The sequence below is a fragment of the Carassius auratus genome, chromosome 30 (assembly GCF_003368295.1).
Source record: "Carassius auratus strain Wakin chromosome 30, ASM336829v1, whole genome shotgun sequence".
NCBI classification, from domain to species: domain Eukaryota; kingdom Metazoa; phylum Chordata; class Actinopteri; order Cypriniformes; family Cyprinidae; genus Carassius; species Carassius auratus.
This window is the reverse complement of record NC_039272.1, coordinates 1532387-1551939: the sequence shown is the minus strand read 5'-3', so window position 1 is coordinate 1551939 and position 19553 is coordinate 1532387. Positions and strand designations below refer to the sequence as shown.

Genomic DNA, 19553 nt, shown 5'->3' with positions numbered 1-19553 from the left:
TTTCTACCAAAGTAGTTTAAGTACATTAAAATCAATAAAGTAATATATATTACTAGAAAGGCTTTACCCTTTAAAAGAAAATAATCTTATCATTGCATTTATTGTTTAACAGCTTATGCATTTCAGTGGCCATTAGATTTATATATATATAAAAAACTCCTTAGACTAAATTTTATGAATCATGCGGTGTTCTAGCCAGAGTGGTCATTTATATTCTGATAATATATTGTCTTTTTCAAAGTGTGCCTATAAACAAGGTCTTATGTACATTACATGTAATGGGGGGGGGGATTAAAAGACCATTCCATCAAGTACTGGAGACACATAAACTGGTAAAGACAGTTTATTGGTTTATTTCTAGGCATATAATTATGGCTTGATGCTCATGCCACCATGCACATCATCTACAGTAATCACAACTTGAAGTCACTGTTGTACTGTATTTAGAGATTGAAGCTGAGACACTTGGAGAAGTTTAGAAGTTCCCTGCAGGCTAATTAAACAGTTTTTCAAGTAAGCTTTTTTTTGTGCATCCACACTATATATAACAAACAGCAAAGCTGTCAACTCTCATACCCACCCACTCCAAACATATGTATACCTGCTTCACCCATAGACTAATGAAGTGTTCAGGTAAGTTAAAGAATATCAATGGGTTTTTGGTTTGGACCACAACACTTCTTCAGTGTTAAGGAATAAAGTCAGGACTCCAATATAACTGGTTAACATTTGTCAAAAGAACTTCTGAGACTGAAACTACATTGTTAAGCACAATGATGACACCAGAGGAAGAATATGAGACTAATTACTGGTAAACTAGGGCTTTAAAATGGGCTTACTGCCATTAATTATTTTTATAATAACATGCTGTATTCACTGATGTTCATATTTCTCTAATGTGCTAATGTCCTGCGGTACAAGCATTTCATAGCAAACTGGGGGTTTAATACAGTGTGATGCAATGCAGATGTTAGTTGAGATTAAAATACACAGCAATTCCTCAACAAAACAGTTCATAATAATACTGAGAGAGCAGGTCAACTGGCAAAGAAATCTTTTATCATGTATTCTAACTATAAAGAGTTAATATTTCACACTAAGTATTACTTCATACAGTTATGCTTCCTAAAATATGAGTGTAACCAATCAGTGTTCTGTCTCTATCCAATAATGACAATGTCATTGGAAAATGTTGAACTCTGGCATAAGATACCTTCAAAGTATTATGTCCAAACCCTCTTCCCAGCAATTTTAGCCATCCACATCTGTACGTATATAAACATACACACAACACACACGTTTGGTGAACACTATACACTTGAGTTATAGTCTGTCCATAACACTGAACCACAGCTTCAATACACTAGGTTTTTGTGCTGTAAAGATTAAAGGCAGAAGGACATCCTTTTTAATTAGGGCAACACTGAAACCAGACAGACAAATTTTGCGCTTATGCCCAGGAGTATTTTCTTCCTTTATTTCCACTTTCTTTTCTTTTCTGTTAAAAGAGATGAGCAGTTATCCCACTGCATACAGCTTCACAAATGTGGTCTGTCACATTACCTGGTAAATAGAGGAAAATATGTGTTTATGATGACAAAACAGATATGAACAAAATATGAACAAAAATTTACTTGGACATAAATCTATTTGGAACTTACTAGACTTGTGAGGAATTAATAGTTCAAAACTCCAGTGTCAGTAACTTTTTTTTTTTTTTTTATCAATTAAATTCATATTTTTATTTAGAACTTGTACCATTATTGTACGTGGTGTTTGTCGGAGGCTGGAGGGTTGGTGGGAATGAGTTTCGAGTCGGCTCCAGGGCTACAGATCCCTTCTATTAGATTCTTGTTGCAGTCGCCCAGGCTGGCAGCAGGAGAGAGTCTGGGATAAGCCACTTGTCCGGTCAGATCCAACAGGTCCTCAAGAGCACGCATGTTACTCATTCCATTCTGCTGGGGAGAGTTCACTGGCGTGAATTCTGGGATGGAAATGAGTTCCTCCTTTGAAACGGGGCTGAGAATACAAAGAAGACCACAAAATACCCAGTAAATTTAAGGTACTTCGAGATAGTAAGGCCTTATCCAAATACTGATAATGGGTCAATCTCCAATCAGAATAATGAATTGCATACCAAAGATACAAAATACAGAATTTAATTGTAATTTACATTATGAAATGTATTTTTACTGCTAAATAAATATGCTAGACTGGATTTTCGACTGGATATGGGATTTATACATTTAAGTATATGAATGTATTTTGTAATATATATATATATATATATATATATATATATATATATATATATATATATATATATATATATACATATACATATACATATACATATACATATATATATATATATATATATATATATATATATATATATATATATATATACACACACATATATATATATATATATATATATATATATATATATATATATATATACTTTCTTACATAACTATGTTACAGTACTTTTTTCTGTACAGTATATATACTGTCTTGTATAAACCAGGTCTCAATAATGATTACATTGCATATAGCAATATAGGATATGTCAGGTTGCTGTGGATAAATGTGTGAAAAAACATTTTATTCTCTCTTTAACCTTTTGTCTTACTGTGATGTAGTTCCTACCTGGTCGGTGTAGGGCAGTCCAGTGTACAGGATATGTACTCACCTAACTTCCATGTACTGCACTTCATCTGCCGCTCCGCTCTTCCCCTCCAGACGAATAAGAGGCAGAGGGGGTTTGGACTCTGACAATGGGGTCAATGAAGAGGGCGGCTCGTCGTTCCCACTCTCCTTTGGTTTCTGTGTTATCATATGTCCACCAGCCTGAGGGACAGTCTTTGCTTGCGGGACAGTTACCGTTGAGCTCCCCTGTCCATTAGCATGAGGGATGTCAGACTTCTTCACAGTGATTTCCTTTTTGGGTCCCTGAACTGTGGCCTGTCCATTCATTTGTACAGAATCAGGTGTTTTCACTTGGATATTGGCCTCCTGTTTGACCACCTGAGTGATAGTTTGGCTTTTTCCATTGGTCAGGTTGTTGTGAGTGGGAGTATTTGCAGGCGCTTTCACTTGGGATTTATTGTCTGTCATCACAATACTCTTAATATTTGCTACTGTGTTTTCAGGCGAGCTCTTCAGCGGGGTTACATGCACCTTTGCTGCTGATGCGTCTTCTCGCTTTATCTCCTCCTTCATTTGTAAACTTTGGGTCTTTACCTCTTTGCTCTCTTGTCTAATAGTCTTGGCATTCTCTTCACTTACCCTTTCTTTCTCTTGTGTTTTACCCGCAGCAGAGTTCATGTTCACATGGGCGTTCAAGGAGGGATTTTTTGATGGCATGTGAGCAGGTGAGTTCATCTGTTCATTCGCATGTCCATTCTCTGGTCGTTTCCCTGGACTCTCCTGTTTGTCGGTCTGGCCGTGCACAGATGTTGTCTGAATGGAGCTGGCCTGAGATTTGACTTGAGAATTTGAGATCAAATGGTTACGACCTGAGAAGAAAGGTGCGTTGGACAGTTATGATAGTGAATAATATTTTAAGATTGATATTAGTCTGCAAATGTTTTAACAGATGTCAAAGGCACACATTTTTTTAAAAGAACTTAAGACAAAAACACATACTGTATATATTACATATATTTTGTTAAGTTGTTTATTGTTTTTTTTAATGTTTTTTATTAAATATCATTACAATTTAAAACCTTTTTTCTTTAATATATTTTAAAATGTAATTTATTCCTGTAATAGCAAAACTTAGTGTTCAGAAATCTTACTAATTGGCTGATTTGGTCCCATGTGTTGGAAACACATCTTCTTATCATCAAGGTTAAAAACAGTTGTGCTGCTTAATATTTTTTGTGGAATCCATGATACACTGTTTTCATGGTTCCTTGATGAATGAATAGTTCAGGGAATCATTTTTATTTTGAAATACATATTACTGTAACACATATTTACTTTACTTTAATGCATCCTTTCTAAGTATTATAGTGTAAATAAAATTTCACTAGTAGTAGATATTCTTCTAGCCCAAGACTGCAAAACATTTCTTAACATATTATAAATATATAAGTCACATTCGAGACATCTAGTGATGGCAAGACAACTGAACTGAACATTTTGTACACTGGTTGTTTTTGTATTTTGTGATTCATTATGTGCATTGTGTCACAAACACATCTTTCTAAAACACCCAATATATTCAAAAACCACACAAATGATTGCACCTTAATGGGGAGCAGACTAAATATAGTCAGTGCAGACTTTGAATAGATCACCTTGAACACAACCTTTGACAGAATCCGATCTCCTGCTGCCCTCTCCTGCAGCTGCTGCAGATACTGCAGCGATGGAAAAACACCAGCAGGGCTGGCCTGATGCATTAGCAGTATATACACATTTGCCTCTAGGGTGAGAACAGTCTCAAACGGACGATGACTGGCAGTAGTGAACACTTTTAGATGCATTCACAAAACAGGCAACCCTCAATGCACGGGTATCATTTCTAAGGATAGCCACATAGAAAAAACACCCAATAATACTTCAAGATGTTGCTTCTGACATAGTGAGTCGTACCTGGAGGAGAGATGGGGTGGGAGACAGGAGACAAGGGCTCTGGGCTGTCCTCTCTCTGTGTGAATATCAGGTCATTCTGTTACTTTACCTTTCAGAGCAATCATTTACGCTCTACTTTTTTTACTTAACACAAAAAGGGGTATTTACGCCCCGTTCACGTGGATGGTAATCCATGCAGGTATTTGTCTCAGCTCTACAAGTCTAACTTAACTGCTTTTTTGTATGATGAGTAACACTTTACCAATGTACAGTGTAGTACACATACTTTATTCAGCTCACTGAAGATACTGAACAGTTTGTTTCCTTCAGTTTTAATACCTTCATCTCACCATCACTCTTCCTGGTTCTCTTCATTATTTCGTCAATTCTCTGCAGAACACAATTTAAGCACATTTTAGTATTTTCTATGGATATTTTTTATATTATATTATATTATACATATTTATTGACTTCACTTATGACTTACTGATATATTATAGTTAATTATAATTATTATTTCTTAATATATATAGTATTTTAATATCAGTATTATTAAGGATTGTATGATCCCTGTATAATATCAATATGCAAGACATTTAAAGTGTAACTAAAGTATATTGCAATAGTTCCACTTCAGCACACTCAAATATACATCAGTATATCTATCTTTTAGACCCCGGCACAATTGAAGTGCATTAAGCACAAAATTTGCAGATTTGAATTATACCAGCTTAGTATTCAGAAAGTACAATTACAGGCAGGGTGCAATTTCTTATTGAGCACATAAATACGTAGCATGAAATAAATGTATTTCAAATACATTTTAGGATGTTTATGTTTCACTAGGGGTGGCTTGCTGCTGGTCGTTACCTTTTTTCGTTGTTGTCTTTCCTGCTCCTCCTGCTGTTTGAAAAGCTCTCTCTCCTGCCGCTGACGCTCAGCATCCTTTTGAGCACGAATCTCTGCCTCCACTTTCTAATAAACACATAGACACAACTGAAGGATAGGGATCTACAGACAGATCAACTGATAAAAAGACTGATATAGATATGAGCAGTTCAGATTTAGAACCATATTTAACTGCAGTATGTACTTGACCTTATTACTTTATTCCTTCACACTTCTTGCGGAGAAATTGAAGATTTAGAAGAGTGGAGTAAAGAAAAGGATACTGAGTGAAAATAAACTTGGGACCCATGTAAAATGATTTATTGTCATTGTTTGTTGTTGGCCTTGAAACAGGATTCTACATGCTTCAGAAGTTTAGAGCAAGCTAATGCATTTTGGTCCAGTGACTTAAAAGGCTAATTTCACTTTAAATCTTCTGACCTCTTTCTCCATCTGAGCCTGAAGCTCCTTCTCCTTCTGTTTTTTCTCCTCTTGCTCTCTCTTCTTCCGTTCTTGCTCTTGTCTACATTTCTCCTCATTAGCTTGACGAGCTTTCTCTTCTTGTCGAGCTCTTTCCTCCAGCTGCCTCTTCTTAATCTGCTCACTCTTTATTCTGAAAATGACACAGACCAACACAGCCTCATCACAACACGTCACTCTGGTGTCTTTTATCACCAAAATCTCACTCTTGTATTCACGCGACATTCAAACGTCTCTCTGGCAAAGTATTCAAATCCCTTTTTCATGCATTTAAAATTTTAAATGATCTTTTATTTCTGTCTTTTCATTAGATACCTTTCAGACTCATAATTGTGCAGCATTGTGATACTTTGTGGTTTTTAAAGTTCTTTACAAATACATTTGAATTGAAAAACTGGCAGAAACCCCACAGATTACAATTTCTAGCACAAGATTCCAAAACATTTGTTAACACAGTTATGCAACGCATACTCATTAGAAATGTCTGAGTCATGTTCGACAAGCACTGAACGCTTTGTACACTAGTTCACAGAAATACAGCATCAGTCATACACACGCATACTTTTCCTGCTCCTCCAATTCCCTGCGTTGTTTCTCCTCCTGTTCCTTCAGAACTCTGGCCAGACGTCTGCGTTCTGCAAGCAGACGAGACGCCTCCTCAGCGTCTGTCGTTCCAGTAACCACCTTGCCAGGAGAGTTCAGAGGTGAAGGCTCTGTGAGAGAGTAAAACAAGATAAGCGAATGTAAACCATCTTCACAATTTAAAGCTGCCGTGAATGAGAAAAGCATAAATACAAATGATGAATATCATTGCAGTTAAAATTAGTTTTAATAAGTTCAAAAAATAAGGAAGGGATCCCTTTAGTCTCAAGGGCCTAATTTATACAGTAACTCATTTATACTAATGAGGTTATGTATGCATGGTAAAAATTGATAGCCTGAAGGCACTGTATGTCGCTTTGGATAAAAGCATCTGCTAAATGCATGAATTTAACTTTTAATTTAATTTATACAACATGATCAAAATCTTATAGTATGTATATACACTCACTTTTTTTATTTAACATTTTATTTTAAAATCTTTTATTTCTGAATTTTTATAAGATATCTTTCAGTTTCTCATAATTATATAGTAGTTATGAACTTTGTGGTTTTGAATGCTTTACAAACACATACAGAAAGCACCTGAAATGTTGGCAGAAACACAGCAGATTAAAATGTATTTTGTGTATGTGTGTGTGTGTGTGTGTGTGTGTATTATATACTGGTCATTAATATATTATAAATGACCAGTACGATAGCGGTCTGTATGATGAAGTAAGTCTGCACTAGTGCGTTGAAGGAGGTTCACATTCACACACTTCCAGGTTTCAGACCCACCTGCAGTCACATCATTACAGTTTGATTTGGAATTTTTTTTCTCAGGGGTCTCCACCTTTTCATCCTTCTTCTGTTGGTTTTCTAAAACTGCACTTTTCTTCTCCTTTGACCCATTAATGTGATTTTCTATCTTTATTGTTCTTCTTTCTGGAGGTGGTGTGCTGGAAACACTTGTCTCCATTTTTGGTTCCTTATCCGGACTTTCACTGTTAGGGCTCCTGTTAGGATTGATCTCAGTCTTGAGAGACCTGCCCTCCTTAGGATCCTGGCTTCTGATGTCCTCAGCTTGCTTGTCTTCTGTCTTCCTGTTGCTGTCACTGACCGGTGTGGCAGGTCTGTGTTTCATAGGGGAGGGTGGATACTGCCGCACTGTACAGGGCGACTGAGTACGACTCTTAGGCAATAACCTTCAAAGCATACGAAGAGAGAGCTGATTCAGATGCTTATAGTCAGCACATTTCTGATAAAACATGTAATTAATCACAGGTCACTTTGTAAACATCTTACATACATGCTGAAAATAATATATTTAGGTATGTGTGCGTGTGTGTGTGTGTGTGTGTGTGTGTGTGTGTGTGTGTCTTACTTAGGTGTGGCAGGTGAGGCAGAGCGCCGGGTAACATCAGCAGGAGATTTAGCTCGTCTAACCGGAGAACCCGTGGCCGGAGAACCAGTCCTCCTCTCTCTACGCAATCTCTCCTTCTGCAACAAACACAAATATTTCACAGAAAAATGAAATAACATTCCACTGGGGAATTCCAATTTTTTTTGTATATTTATTTTTCACTAGGGTAATGAATAATAATTTATTTATTTAGAATAGTAGCTGATAACTAGCTGCTGTAATAGCATAGCAAAACATGCTTCAAAATTAAAAAAAATGTTAGTTATTGAAGCTATTATAAAACATTAAACATATACATACAGTACATAACGGAGTACACTCCTATTTTATTCAAAGCTGTTGTCTTGTGCCCCTATGAACAGAAGAGGTGTGTTTTTGTGTTTGTTCCAGATCTGTCCTGACCTTGGGTGTGTTGGGGGCACTGAGAGCTCTACTGGACTCTTCTGTTGGCACAGGGTTGTTTCTTCTTCGACTCGGTGAGCCTCTGTATGGTAACCTGTGAGGACTGGAGGGCACTGCGTGAGAGAGACATGGGAGCATTTCCTGGTCAGAGCAGATCTGTCAATATTACCACTTGTGGCTGCACGGTGTAAAAAACGACATTAAACATTAAGCAAGCCACATGTACACACATACACACTCCTTGGTTATCTAAAACAAAACAAGCAAAAACTTTATTCAGTGGTACAAATGAACAAAGATGTGATTCAGCTACTGTGTTAAGATTTAATAAGATAATACACTTTGTGTGTGTACTGGTGTATGTAACCCTCGACCACAAAACCAGTCTTAAGTTGCTGGGGTATATTTTTTTTAGCAATAGCCAATAAAAAATATTGTATGGGTCAATATTATACATTTTTCTTTTATGCCAAAAATCATTAGGACATTAAGTAAAGATCAAGTTCCATGAAGATATTTTGTAAATTTACTACCATAAATCAAAACTTAATTTTTGATAGTAATATGCATTGCTAAGAATTCCTTTGGACAAAATTTAAGGTGATTTCCTCAGTATTTTGATTTTTGTTTTTGTTTTTCACCCTCAGATTCCAGATTTTCAAATAGTTGTATCTTGGACAAATACTGCTTGATCCTAACAAACGATACAACAATGGAAAGCTTATTTATTCAGCTTTTAGATTATGTATGAATCTCAATTCCGAAAAATTTATACTTAAGACTCGTTTTGTGGTCCAGGGTCACATGTATGGTTTATGAGGACACAAATGTGTATAATGACATGGGTACTACAATTTAAACATGGTTTATGAGGACACTTCCTGGGCTTAAAAAACACAAAACAGTGTTTTATGATATTCAAAAATTGCCAGTAGTTTTCTGTACGGGGTATGTTTAGGTGTAGGGCGATAAAAAATACAGTTTGTACAGTATAAAAACCATTACACCTATGGAGAGTCCCCGTAAACCACAAATACAAGTATTTGTGTGTGTGTGTGTGTGTGTGTGTGTGTGGTTATGTTAATGTGCCCATGCCTCTTAAATAAATAAAACAATTAAACTGAGATCTAATTAGAAAGAAAAACCACCCAAGAACAGAGACATGCACACACACTTCAATATCAGAAGATCCACATCACTGTGATTAAAATACTAGTTCACACACATGAATTTGTAAGTATATATATATAAAAAAGTACACTCACAATCAGTACAACACACGCAAAGAGACACAGCAGCACACAGACATTCAGATTTGCTTTGGCTTTCACCAACCAAGTATTGAGCCACAGAGCAAGTGCACACTGGATATACAGTGCTGTGCGAAACAATTCATCATTTCTCTCATTCTCTGATGTTTTTATTTCCAAGCACTGATATGGCTTACCACCATAATGAAAAAGAGACAAAGATTATCAGCTGAACTGAGACCAGAAATTAGCCTGTTTTTCACCAAGGTTTTTGTTTTGTTTTTTTTCACAAGATTAATGGGTATTTTTTATACATTACCAAAAATTGGTAAAAATTTGTTCTGTCCTATCTTGATTCAGGGGTTTTCTAGATGGTTGCCAGGGTGTTGCTAGCATGTTGACATGAGTATTCTAGCGTGTTCTTGGTGGTTTCTATGTGTTTGTACTGAACTCATCCCCAGGTGTGATACCTGGTCACAAGATATGGCTCAGATTTCTCCTTTATTGTAAAATTGGTCTGTGTGACCAATTTTGAAAATCTTTCACTCTCACATGAAATTTAGCATCACATGCATTTATAATCAAAGGTCTGGAATTTGCCCATGAAAAACTCACAGAACAACAGACAATGTGATTGCACCTTAAGCCTATATGCAGTTTTTGTTGTTGTTGGCCAGTTTTATCACCCATCAAGCAAATATCCAAAGTCAGAATATTTAAAAAAGCATTAGCACTTGCCATAGCAAACACTACTAATTTTTTCAGTGCTTAGAAATAGTAGAAAAATTACATGAAACTGAATGTCGATGAAGAATTTGTAATTCAGTGATTGAGATACTTGGTCTGAATACTTCTACAAGGCACTGTACATTCAGATGAGGTATAGCAGCATGTGAATTGCTCAGCAAAACAAACACTGGACATAATTTTACTTGAAAGCAGCCTCCTCTTTTCATCCCCTTTTCTTGCATCTTGCAAATATTTTTACATAGCATTTATGAACAGGCCTAAAATATTTGAGACCTGAAATGCAGCTGGGACATATGTGGATATGCAAGCATTCACCCCACTTAGGCCCCTATGTGCTCAAGCAGGAACGGGGGAAGGAGAGCAGGCTGGTTTAGAGTTTTGGGATGGAAACCAAAAATGGTGTCAATCCGAGGGGACAGGGGTAAGAGGGGATGAGAAATGGCCAGCTAGGGTTCATACCGTTGCCTGATTCGATTGCAGCAGGAGAGGGGGCAGCGAGGTCATGGGAGAGGGCGGAGGCAGCAGAGAGAGGAGGCGGGGCATTCTCCCAGTCACCTGGGCGATAAGGTCACGGTAGAGCACAGCAGAGCGTTATGGACAGACTGGGCACCCTTAGGTGAAGTGTGTGTTTTTGGGGTGGTGTCTAAACACTTCACCACATCCTCTGGCTCTCTTTAAGCATGGCAGCCAGACACAATGAGCAGAGCTGAGCTGATTCAGACACACTCAAACTCAAAACCTGCATCCTTCACATTCACACACCACGATCATCAAAACACATCAGAACACACTTTTCATGAGTCTTATCAATAAACATTCACATTTCTGGGGGAAAAAAGGGATAGTAACTGATTACATTTGATTATTTTTCTAAATTTCTAACAAATGTTTTGAACTGTTAATCACTCTTAAACATTTAAAGCTGGCAGGGTTAACCTTCATCATTTAAATCATTTATTTTTATTTTAGACTTTAGCACCTCTTCACTTCAGATCATTCTGAGGTTGAATGAAGATTTAAAACCATAACAGGAAATAGTTAAATAACTATAAAACAATAAAACAACAAGCTTTCTTCCTTCTGAACATCCCTAGCTTCTTGAATGATTAAATCTAAGGCCCAAATCAATAACCAATTTCTTAACCAATTAATGTGCTTGTATCTAAATCAATCAAATAGGAAAAGAGGCGCAGCACACAGAAAGCGCTGACTCACTCATGCCCGCCTGTCCTTCCTCTGATGAGCTGAAGTATGAAACCTGAGTTCTAGTAACACCGTGTCCTAAAACCCAGACGAAAATCATATAAAATGTAAGGACACACTGCACTGCAGTGGCACAGCAGCTCTGTGACAGCTTCTTAACACTGTCGAAAAATAGAAAATAAATATTCTTGAAATCCTTAAAAATAAATAAACGGGGAAGAAAAAATGCTAAACAAATGAAATTGAATTTAGTTTGAACAAAAGCAACACAGAAGCATTTTCATGAGTTGAACCTGAGTTGACTGTTGAAATCCACCACATCATGAAACATTTCCTCACAGTAGTGCCTTACTTTCATTCTCACTCCATCACTGCTCACTCCCCTCCTCTCAGTCTCTGTTTTTCTTCATCCAGTGTGCTGCGAGTGCATTACACTCACCTTGAGTGGTGCCGTTGGGACCCCATGCCCAGCGTTTATTCCTGTTCTCCAGGTGCAAGCTGCGCTCCAGTGATTTCCTCATCAGAGTTTCCAGACGCTCCTGTGTGTGCCGTTCCAGCACAGGAAACACCAGACACTCATTTCACCAGTGGACATTTACACCAACAACACCAGTACAACCAAAAGGGTTGTAGATATATGCACTGACAGAAGAATGATCTTCATCTACACTACCCATAATTCCATATGATTGCCTATATATGTTCAAAAGTTTGGGGTCATTTATTTATTTTTGAAAGAAAGTAACACTTTTACTCAAGGATGCATTAAATCAATCAAAAGTCGCAGTAAAGAAATGCATAATGTTACAAAAGATTTCCATTTCAAACCAGTGTTGTTGTTTTTGCTCATAATTCTTCTAAAGTTCATAATTTATAAAAAGTTTTCAACACAAATATTAAACAGCACAACACTTCAACATAAATAACAAGAAATGTTCAAATAAGCATATTAGAATGATCAGCATATATAGAAGGATCATGTGTCACTGAAGACCGGAGTAATGATGCTGAAAACTCAGCTCAAGAATAAATTACATTTTAAAATATATTAAAATAGAAAGAAATTATTTTAAGTTGTAATTATATTTCACAATATTACAGTCTTATTACTGTATTTTTAATTGAATTAATGCAGGCTTATTGAGCATAAGATACTTTTTTCTGAAAATAAATTGTACTAACCCCAAACTTTTGGCAGTGTAGTGCCAAATCAAGTACTAAATAGCACCTTAGTTCCCTTCATTAAGTTCTAAAACATTAACTTCCTAAAACATTCGCAGTACAGAGATGGCACTAATAGGCACCACATGAATAGTTGCATCCTCCAATATAGACATGGCAATTTATGAAGCAAATTTCAGCCATCTCTTTTAAGCTTCCATTGGTATTTGCTTTGCTTTGCATCTATGAAAATGGTTCCAGCAACATTTGTTGAGTCCAGCATCACCTCCCCCGCATGCCACCTTGTTCCTCTTTCGTTCTTTCCCCACTCCTTTTCAGGACTAGCCTTTCCAAATTGAACATAGTTGTGAAAGCTTACTGTGTGGCAGATGAAGGCCGTGTTTGAGAAGAATAATGAATCCGTAGCCCAGCGAGAGACAAGGATTAAAATAAAGTCTCTGATAAATCCCTCTGATTGGAGAAGTATCACAAGCCATGGAACCCAGTAAACACTCACAGGCTCATAACAGATAAATGAGTGTGTAAGAATAGTGTCTGCCCTGTGGGCGGGTGATATTACATGGCAAGGCAGGAATTCATTGCCATAGATACAGTGCAATTGCTAAACATGTCATTTTGCACAACACAAAATATTGTGTGTTTTTTTTTTCTCTTAAACTCGTTGGATGGTTTTACATTGCACCGTATGAATTTATTCACAATTCAGGCCTAAATATATTCACAATACATGCATTCCTAATTGGCCTAAAATTATTTACAAAAGAGGGTTGCAGTTGACTGGCTGGACTGAATGATTATCTAATTGTGTCCTGACATCTGGCATATCAGTACCATATGCAAAAATCTTTTGAAAGGTCAAGGGAAGGATAGCATCTCGTGTCCATCTTAAATGAACAAAAACAGTGTCTGCCCTTTCATGACTTCTTGCTTGGACATCGAGTCCTAGGAAAGATGCATTTGATTAGATCTCTGACCTTCTCCTCCTCCAGCTGCTGTCTTCTCTTCTCCTCCACAGCTGCTCTGCGAAGCTCCTCCTTCTGTCTCTGCTCCTCCAGCCGCTTCCAGCGCTCTTCCACCGTCTTCTCATACTGCAGCTGAGCCCGCCTTTCCTTCTCCTTTATAGCTTGCTCCCGTGCAGCTGAGAGAGAGAAACTATTTACTTCATTTTGGCTTGTTATTAAACAACACCAGCAATCTCAAAGCTCATCATCATTGTTACCGACAGCTTCAGCAATTTTGGGGCTGTTCTCTATGTAAATATACACTAGATGGGACAAAACCTTTGGCAATTTGCATTGTGTTAATGTATGTGTGAAGTAAAGTTTTGTTATCCTAGAGTTGCACTGCATCTAACGTCCTGTGAAAATCACTAAAACCTGTATTAATTTGATTTAGAAAATGATGTTCCAGTTATTTATTACAGTGGTTCAAACAGTAAATCATAGTGCTAGTGACACTAAGATCATAGGTCCAAGAATTTATGGACTGATAAAATATAGACCTTTGATGCGGTTTAATACATTTGAGTAAAATAATCTGAATTGCATAGATTAAACCTTCATCTCATATTCCTCCGAAATCTTATAGAATCACCCCTGTGAGTCACTAATCTGTATTCAATGCACCCACACATTCAGAGACACCAACAGTTACACTTACCCAAACTCTTCTCTCTCTCTTCACGTCTCTCCTTGGCAAGTCGCATTCTATCATCTGTCTTCAAATAGCCTTCCATATCTTTGAGAGAGAGAGGGGAAAGCATAAAAACAAAGGAAAATAGACACTCTATCTCTAAGACATTTTTACACAGCTTGAGCTGCTTTCAGACACATAATCAGATAAGACAGATGACATCCACACGACAGCAACAGAAACTGTGGGACTTACACTGTTTACCTGCGAGTGCGTTGGTATTGGGTGGATGGCGTGAAGGTGAAGCGTGCCCGTTGGTTTGAGTTTTCTTTTCGGTGACAGTGGGTGGGGTCAGAGCATCAGCTTCAGGATGAACACAAAGGACGAGGATGAAGGAGAAAATGTATAAACAAACACCAACACACCACACACTCACACTGTTGTTAACCAAAATCTGTGCTTTTGCAAATTAATGTAGGCTGATCTTACTGTGTTTTGGAGAAGAGCTGCCTTGGTTGGTTTTCTGGTAAGTTGGTGATCCATGGCTATTGATTTGCGGTCTCTTTTCCGGAGTTAAAGGTGATGTCATTACTTTAGTGACAGCTGAGAGAAAAAAAAAGAACACACCAACAGGGATGAAAACTGGTTGAAATGGCAAGCTTGGGACCTTGACATACATAGCTGGTCTTATTAACAGAGATATTGTATCTGAGTTATAAAGACACACACATATAAGTATATAAAGAGAGATAAAACAGAGCATTACAGAACTACTGTTGAGCAAATGAAGGTATACAGAGTGTTAATTTCTGTTCCGAGTCGAGGACAAAGAACAGACCACTGATTCATTTTGAACTGGATTATGAATCTGAAGCCATGGCCTAGTTACTTTTGCCTCACCTATAAGCTCATTCAGTCATTTCACAGACACATACACTTAATAGAGTCAGACGTTATATCATTCATCCACAGGGATCTGCATCCACTAGAACACATAAACACTGTTCACTGACAATCAATACATTAGACAGATTAGTACAGAACAAATTTGCATTTTGTGCCTTGAAGGGTACAATGGGTTCTAAAAATAAACCAAAATTATTAAACTATTAAATACCAAAATGTTTCTTGACAGAGCAGTGAAAATGCAATGTCAGGTGTTCTTTTTAGTTCAGTTAAGTTCAGTTTTCAGCCTCCTTTCTATCCTCTGCATGATGCGTCTTTTAAATAAATTGCTCACTCATGATGGTGTCCTTTGTCTGCTCGGTCTCTCCTTTTTCCTCTCCACTTCCCTAACTCTATTCCCTTCACACACACATCCTCTGCTATAAAAAGCAGAGTGGACATAAAACTGACTGAGAATGTGTGAGCTCAATGAAATATAGTTCCATAACAATGCAACACAGTACTACAACTAAAAAATACTCATGCCATGTTCATGCAGAAAACCCCTGACAATAATAAGGTCTAACTACAGACAATAGAGATACTGTAGAACATACAATATATTTTCAATCATCTAAAGACATGATTTTAAATTCTTGTCAAAGCAGCAACTATTACAACAACTAATCAAATTTCTGAATGTGTTTGAAAATTCATTTCATATAATGATATCTTTATATATCTGCTATACATAAATGGTTTCGATATTAAGAATGGTATAAATAAAAATATTAGAAATATCTCTTGAAGGAAACCTTAAAGGAAATAATTTGAGAATCTAAGACCCTATTTTGCTTATTTAGTTATACAAACCTGATTCCAAAACTGTTGGGACACTGCACAAATTGTGAATAAAAACAGAATGCAATGATGTGGAATTTTCAATATTTAATTCAGAATACAGCATAGATGACATATCAAATGTTTAAACTGAGAAAATGTATAATTTTAAAGGGAAAAATTTCATGGCATCAACACATCTCAAAAAAGTTGTGTACCACTGTGCGGCATCCCCTCTTCTTTTAATAACAGTCTGCAAACGTCTGGGGACTGATGAGATAAGTTGCTCAAGTTTAGGAATAGAAATGTTGTCCCATTCTTGTCTAACACAGGCTTCTAGTTGCTCAACTGTCTTAGGTCTTCTTTGTCGCATCTTCCTCTTTATGATGCGCCAAATGTTTTCTATGGGTGAAAGATCTGGACTGCAGTCTGGCCATTTCAGTACCCGGATCCATCTTCTATGCAGCCATGATGTTGTAATTGATGAACAGTATGTGGTCCGGCATTGTCATGCTGGAAAATGCAAGGTCTTCCCTGAAAGAGACGACGCCTGGATGGAAGCATCTGTTGTTCTAGAACTTGGATATACCTTTCAGCACTGATGGTGCCTTTCCAGATGTGTAAGCTGCCAATGCCACATGCACTCATGTAACCCCATACCCCATACCAGATACAGGCTTCTGAACTGAGTGCTGATAACAACATGGGTTGTCCTTGTCCTCTATAGTCCGGATGACATGGCGTCCCAGTCTTCCAAAAAAAAACTTCAAATTTTGATTCGTCTGACCACACAACAGCTTTCCACTTTGCCACAGTCCATTTTAAATTAGCCTTGGTCCAGAGTAAATGCCTGCGCTTCTGTTTCATGTTTAGATATAGCTTCTTTTTTGACCTATAGAGTTTTAGGCGGCAACGGTTAATGGCACGGTGGATTGTGTTCACCGACAATGTTTTCTGGAAGTATTCCTGAGCCCATGTTGTGATTTCCATTACAGTAGCATTCCTGTATGTGATGCAGTGCCGTCTAAGGGCACGAAGATCACAGGCATCCATTATGGTTTTCCGGCCTTGACCCTTACACAAAGAGATTGTTCCAGATTCTCTGAATTTTTGGATAATATTATGCACTGTAGATGATGATAATTTCAATCTCCTTTCTGATATTGCTCCAATATTTTTCCCCGCAGCTGTTCATTATATGTACATTTAACTTTCCCAGCCTCTTATTTCTACCTGTCCCAACTTTTTTGGAATGTGTAGCTCTCATGAAATCTAAAATGAGCCAATATTTTGCATTGACATTTCAAAATATCTCACTTTGAACATTTGATATGTTGTCTATATTCTATTGTGAATAAAATATACATTTATGAGATTTGTAAATTATTCCATTCCTTTTTTACTCACAATTTGTACAACTTTTTTGGAATCTGGTTTGTATAAATATAATAATAAATATACTGATTTATTTGCACACACACACACCTACCGAATATAGAGATATGTAATATTATTATTAATGCTACTATAAATCACTTTATCCTAAACGTGTCAAAACTCAAGTGTGCTACAATGATCTGTCAATATGTGTGTCAAATGTACATGTAGGCTATGGTTTGGACACAGAAGTAATATGCATTAGGACAGCGACAGTTCTGCAGATGCTGCTTAGATCACACACACACACACACACGACTGGCCGGATCTAGCTCCCTTCATCGATTTTCCATTAAATTAATTTGGCAAATGGACGTGGTTCAGTATTAACGGCTCTAATCTCATCAGAGTTTGACTTCATAGCGTTGGGCGGTACTCGCGCCATCAACTTTCGAGAACCTCCCATCATGGGCGTCGTTGGGACATTTGGGGGGGGGGGGGGGGTATGATATGACTAGTCAGCCCCCCCTAAAATTGCGATTAGTTCCATGAACAGTAAACAATTCTTGATCGCATCAGTCCCCTTTAAGTTTCATATGAAAACGGAGGCAGACTTCGCTCGGCTCCTCCCCGTCTTTCAGCGCGTTCTTTTTCAATCTGCAGACCGCAGCAGCGCAGAGTAAGTCACAGACAAGGTGTGTGTTTCTGCAGTTCTTTGTCATAAATGCAAATGACAAAATATCATGGGGGGAGCAATCGGTACTGTAGCCTAAGTTTTCACTGTATTCACACAACAGGTTTCTTCCAGATGAAGCACAAATGAACGCATAACCTTTATAAAACAATGTTGCCATTTTCAGTTGTGTGTGTGTGTGTGTGTGTGTATGTATATATATATATATATATATATATATATATATATATATATATATATATATATATATATAATAGCCATTTTATACCCTTGGGGATGATATATACTCATTTTTAAATACCCATTTTATACCCCTGGGGGCTGAGTCCCCCTAAAATGAAAATCCTGGAATCGCCCCTGCCTCCCTTGCCATGAAAATACAACGCAGTACAGAAATAATGGACTTGCCCCATCGATAACATTAACAATCAAACAAATAATAAACCCCTGCATTGAGTCGCGCCAACAATTGTGTTCAACAGACAGGCTTAAAAAAAAAAAAGGAAACGTCATAAATGAACAACCGGTCTCGAAGTGCAGCAAGGCCTGTTACGATGTAAACGCGTCATAAATCATAGCTTCGGGGGTTTTGTCTAACAGATCAGACGGCAACTTTAAGCTTTGGAAAAGGAAATGATTCGAATGAGCACGTCATTGTTCTTCATCGCCCCACTGTAGCATCATAAGCATGGAAATCTGAGTGTGTAAGCAAGTCATTGTCCTGTAATGCTCGTGCAAACACCACTGAATCATTGAAGGAATATTACCTTTGCGCAAGTCGCTCACCTGTCGTTGTGCTGACAGCGGTGTTGACAGTGTTCTCCGCCATATTCGCGGTCCACCGGCGGCTCTTCCAACCGCAATGTCACGGACAGCGCCGCAGCAAAACGCTACCCCCAAAAAAAAATCAAGCCAAGAGAAACAGCATAGCCAGCTCCTTCCTGGACTACTGCTGCGCTTCACACTCTCAGCAGAACGCGCTGTTAGGTTTGCAGTGAAGAATCGATTGAGGGGAAAGTTATTCTGTCCTGCGAGGAGGAGAGTCGCGAGAGGCTGGACAGCGCAGTGGTGCTGAAACACGGGGTGACGTCATCCACAGCGGCGAAACCACCTCGACAGAGAAACAAAAACCGGTCCACGTCCACATGTTCACTACCTAAACTTTGCAATATACACATTTAAGCAAATCAATTAAGGAAAGAAATATTAATATTGACACAATTTGTAGTTAGTAACGTAGGCTAATCCATATACATTACACATTCACATAATATAATCAGATTAATTTTAACTATGTCCTGTTTCGCATTGATTTAAACAGGATAATCCTGTACTATACTGATAGCCTGTAAAAATACAAAGAACATATTATAATCCATTT

At 37.6% G+C, this 19553-nt stretch overlaps 1 protein-coding gene across 4 annotated transcripts; it reads right to left on the bottom strand.

Moving 5' to 3' along the window:
* Positions 1 to 327: 327 nt before the first annotated feature.
* On the bottom strand, positions 328 to 19248 carry map7d2a (MAP7 domain containing 2a). 4 transcript variants are annotated; one of them, XM_026210634.1, is made up of 18 exons: positions 18959 to 19248; positions 14866 to 14979; positions 14632 to 14739; positions 14404 to 14481; positions 13719 to 13882; positions 12002 to 12101; positions 10819 to 10914; positions 8360 to 8472; positions 7919 to 8034; positions 7333 to 7739; positions 6515 to 6665; positions 5914 to 6085; positions 5455 to 5559; positions 4924 to 4974; positions 4606 to 4660; positions 2696 to 3521; positions 1759 to 2019; positions 328 to 1563 (listed from the first exon to the last, which is right to left on the bottom strand). In XM_026210634.1, the coding sequence occupies exons 1-17, from the start codon at positions 18999 to 19001 to the stop codon at positions 1761 to 1763; spliced, it is 2958 nt and encodes a 985-aa protein (XP_026066419.1). In that variant the 5' UTR covers positions 19002 to 19248; the 3' UTR covers positions 328 to 1563; positions 1759 to 1760. The 4 variants fall into 4 exon arrangements, with proteins under 4 accessions (XP_026066419.1, XP_026066420.1, XP_026066421.1 ...); XM_026210635.1 differs by having other exon boundaries at positions 14641 to 14739; XM_026210636.1 differs by having other exon boundaries at positions 18940 to 19016.
* Between the last annotated feature and the right edge of the window lie 305 nt (positions 19249 to 19553).

Excerpts from the sequence above, each read along its gene's own strand:
- map7d2a (XM_026210634.1), bottom strand. The coding sequence starts at position 19,001 with ATGGCGGAGAACACTGTCAACACCGCTGTCAGCACAACGACAG. Across the intron at positions 14,740-14,865 it reads CAGCTCTTCTCCAAAACACA|CTGATGCTCTGACCCCACCC; the intron begins GTAAGATCAGCC and ends TTCATCCTGAAG. Across the intron at positions 3,522-4,605 it reads CCACCCCATCTCTCCTCCAG|GTCGTAACCATTTGATCTCA; the intron begins GTACGACTCACT and ends CTTTCTTCTCAG.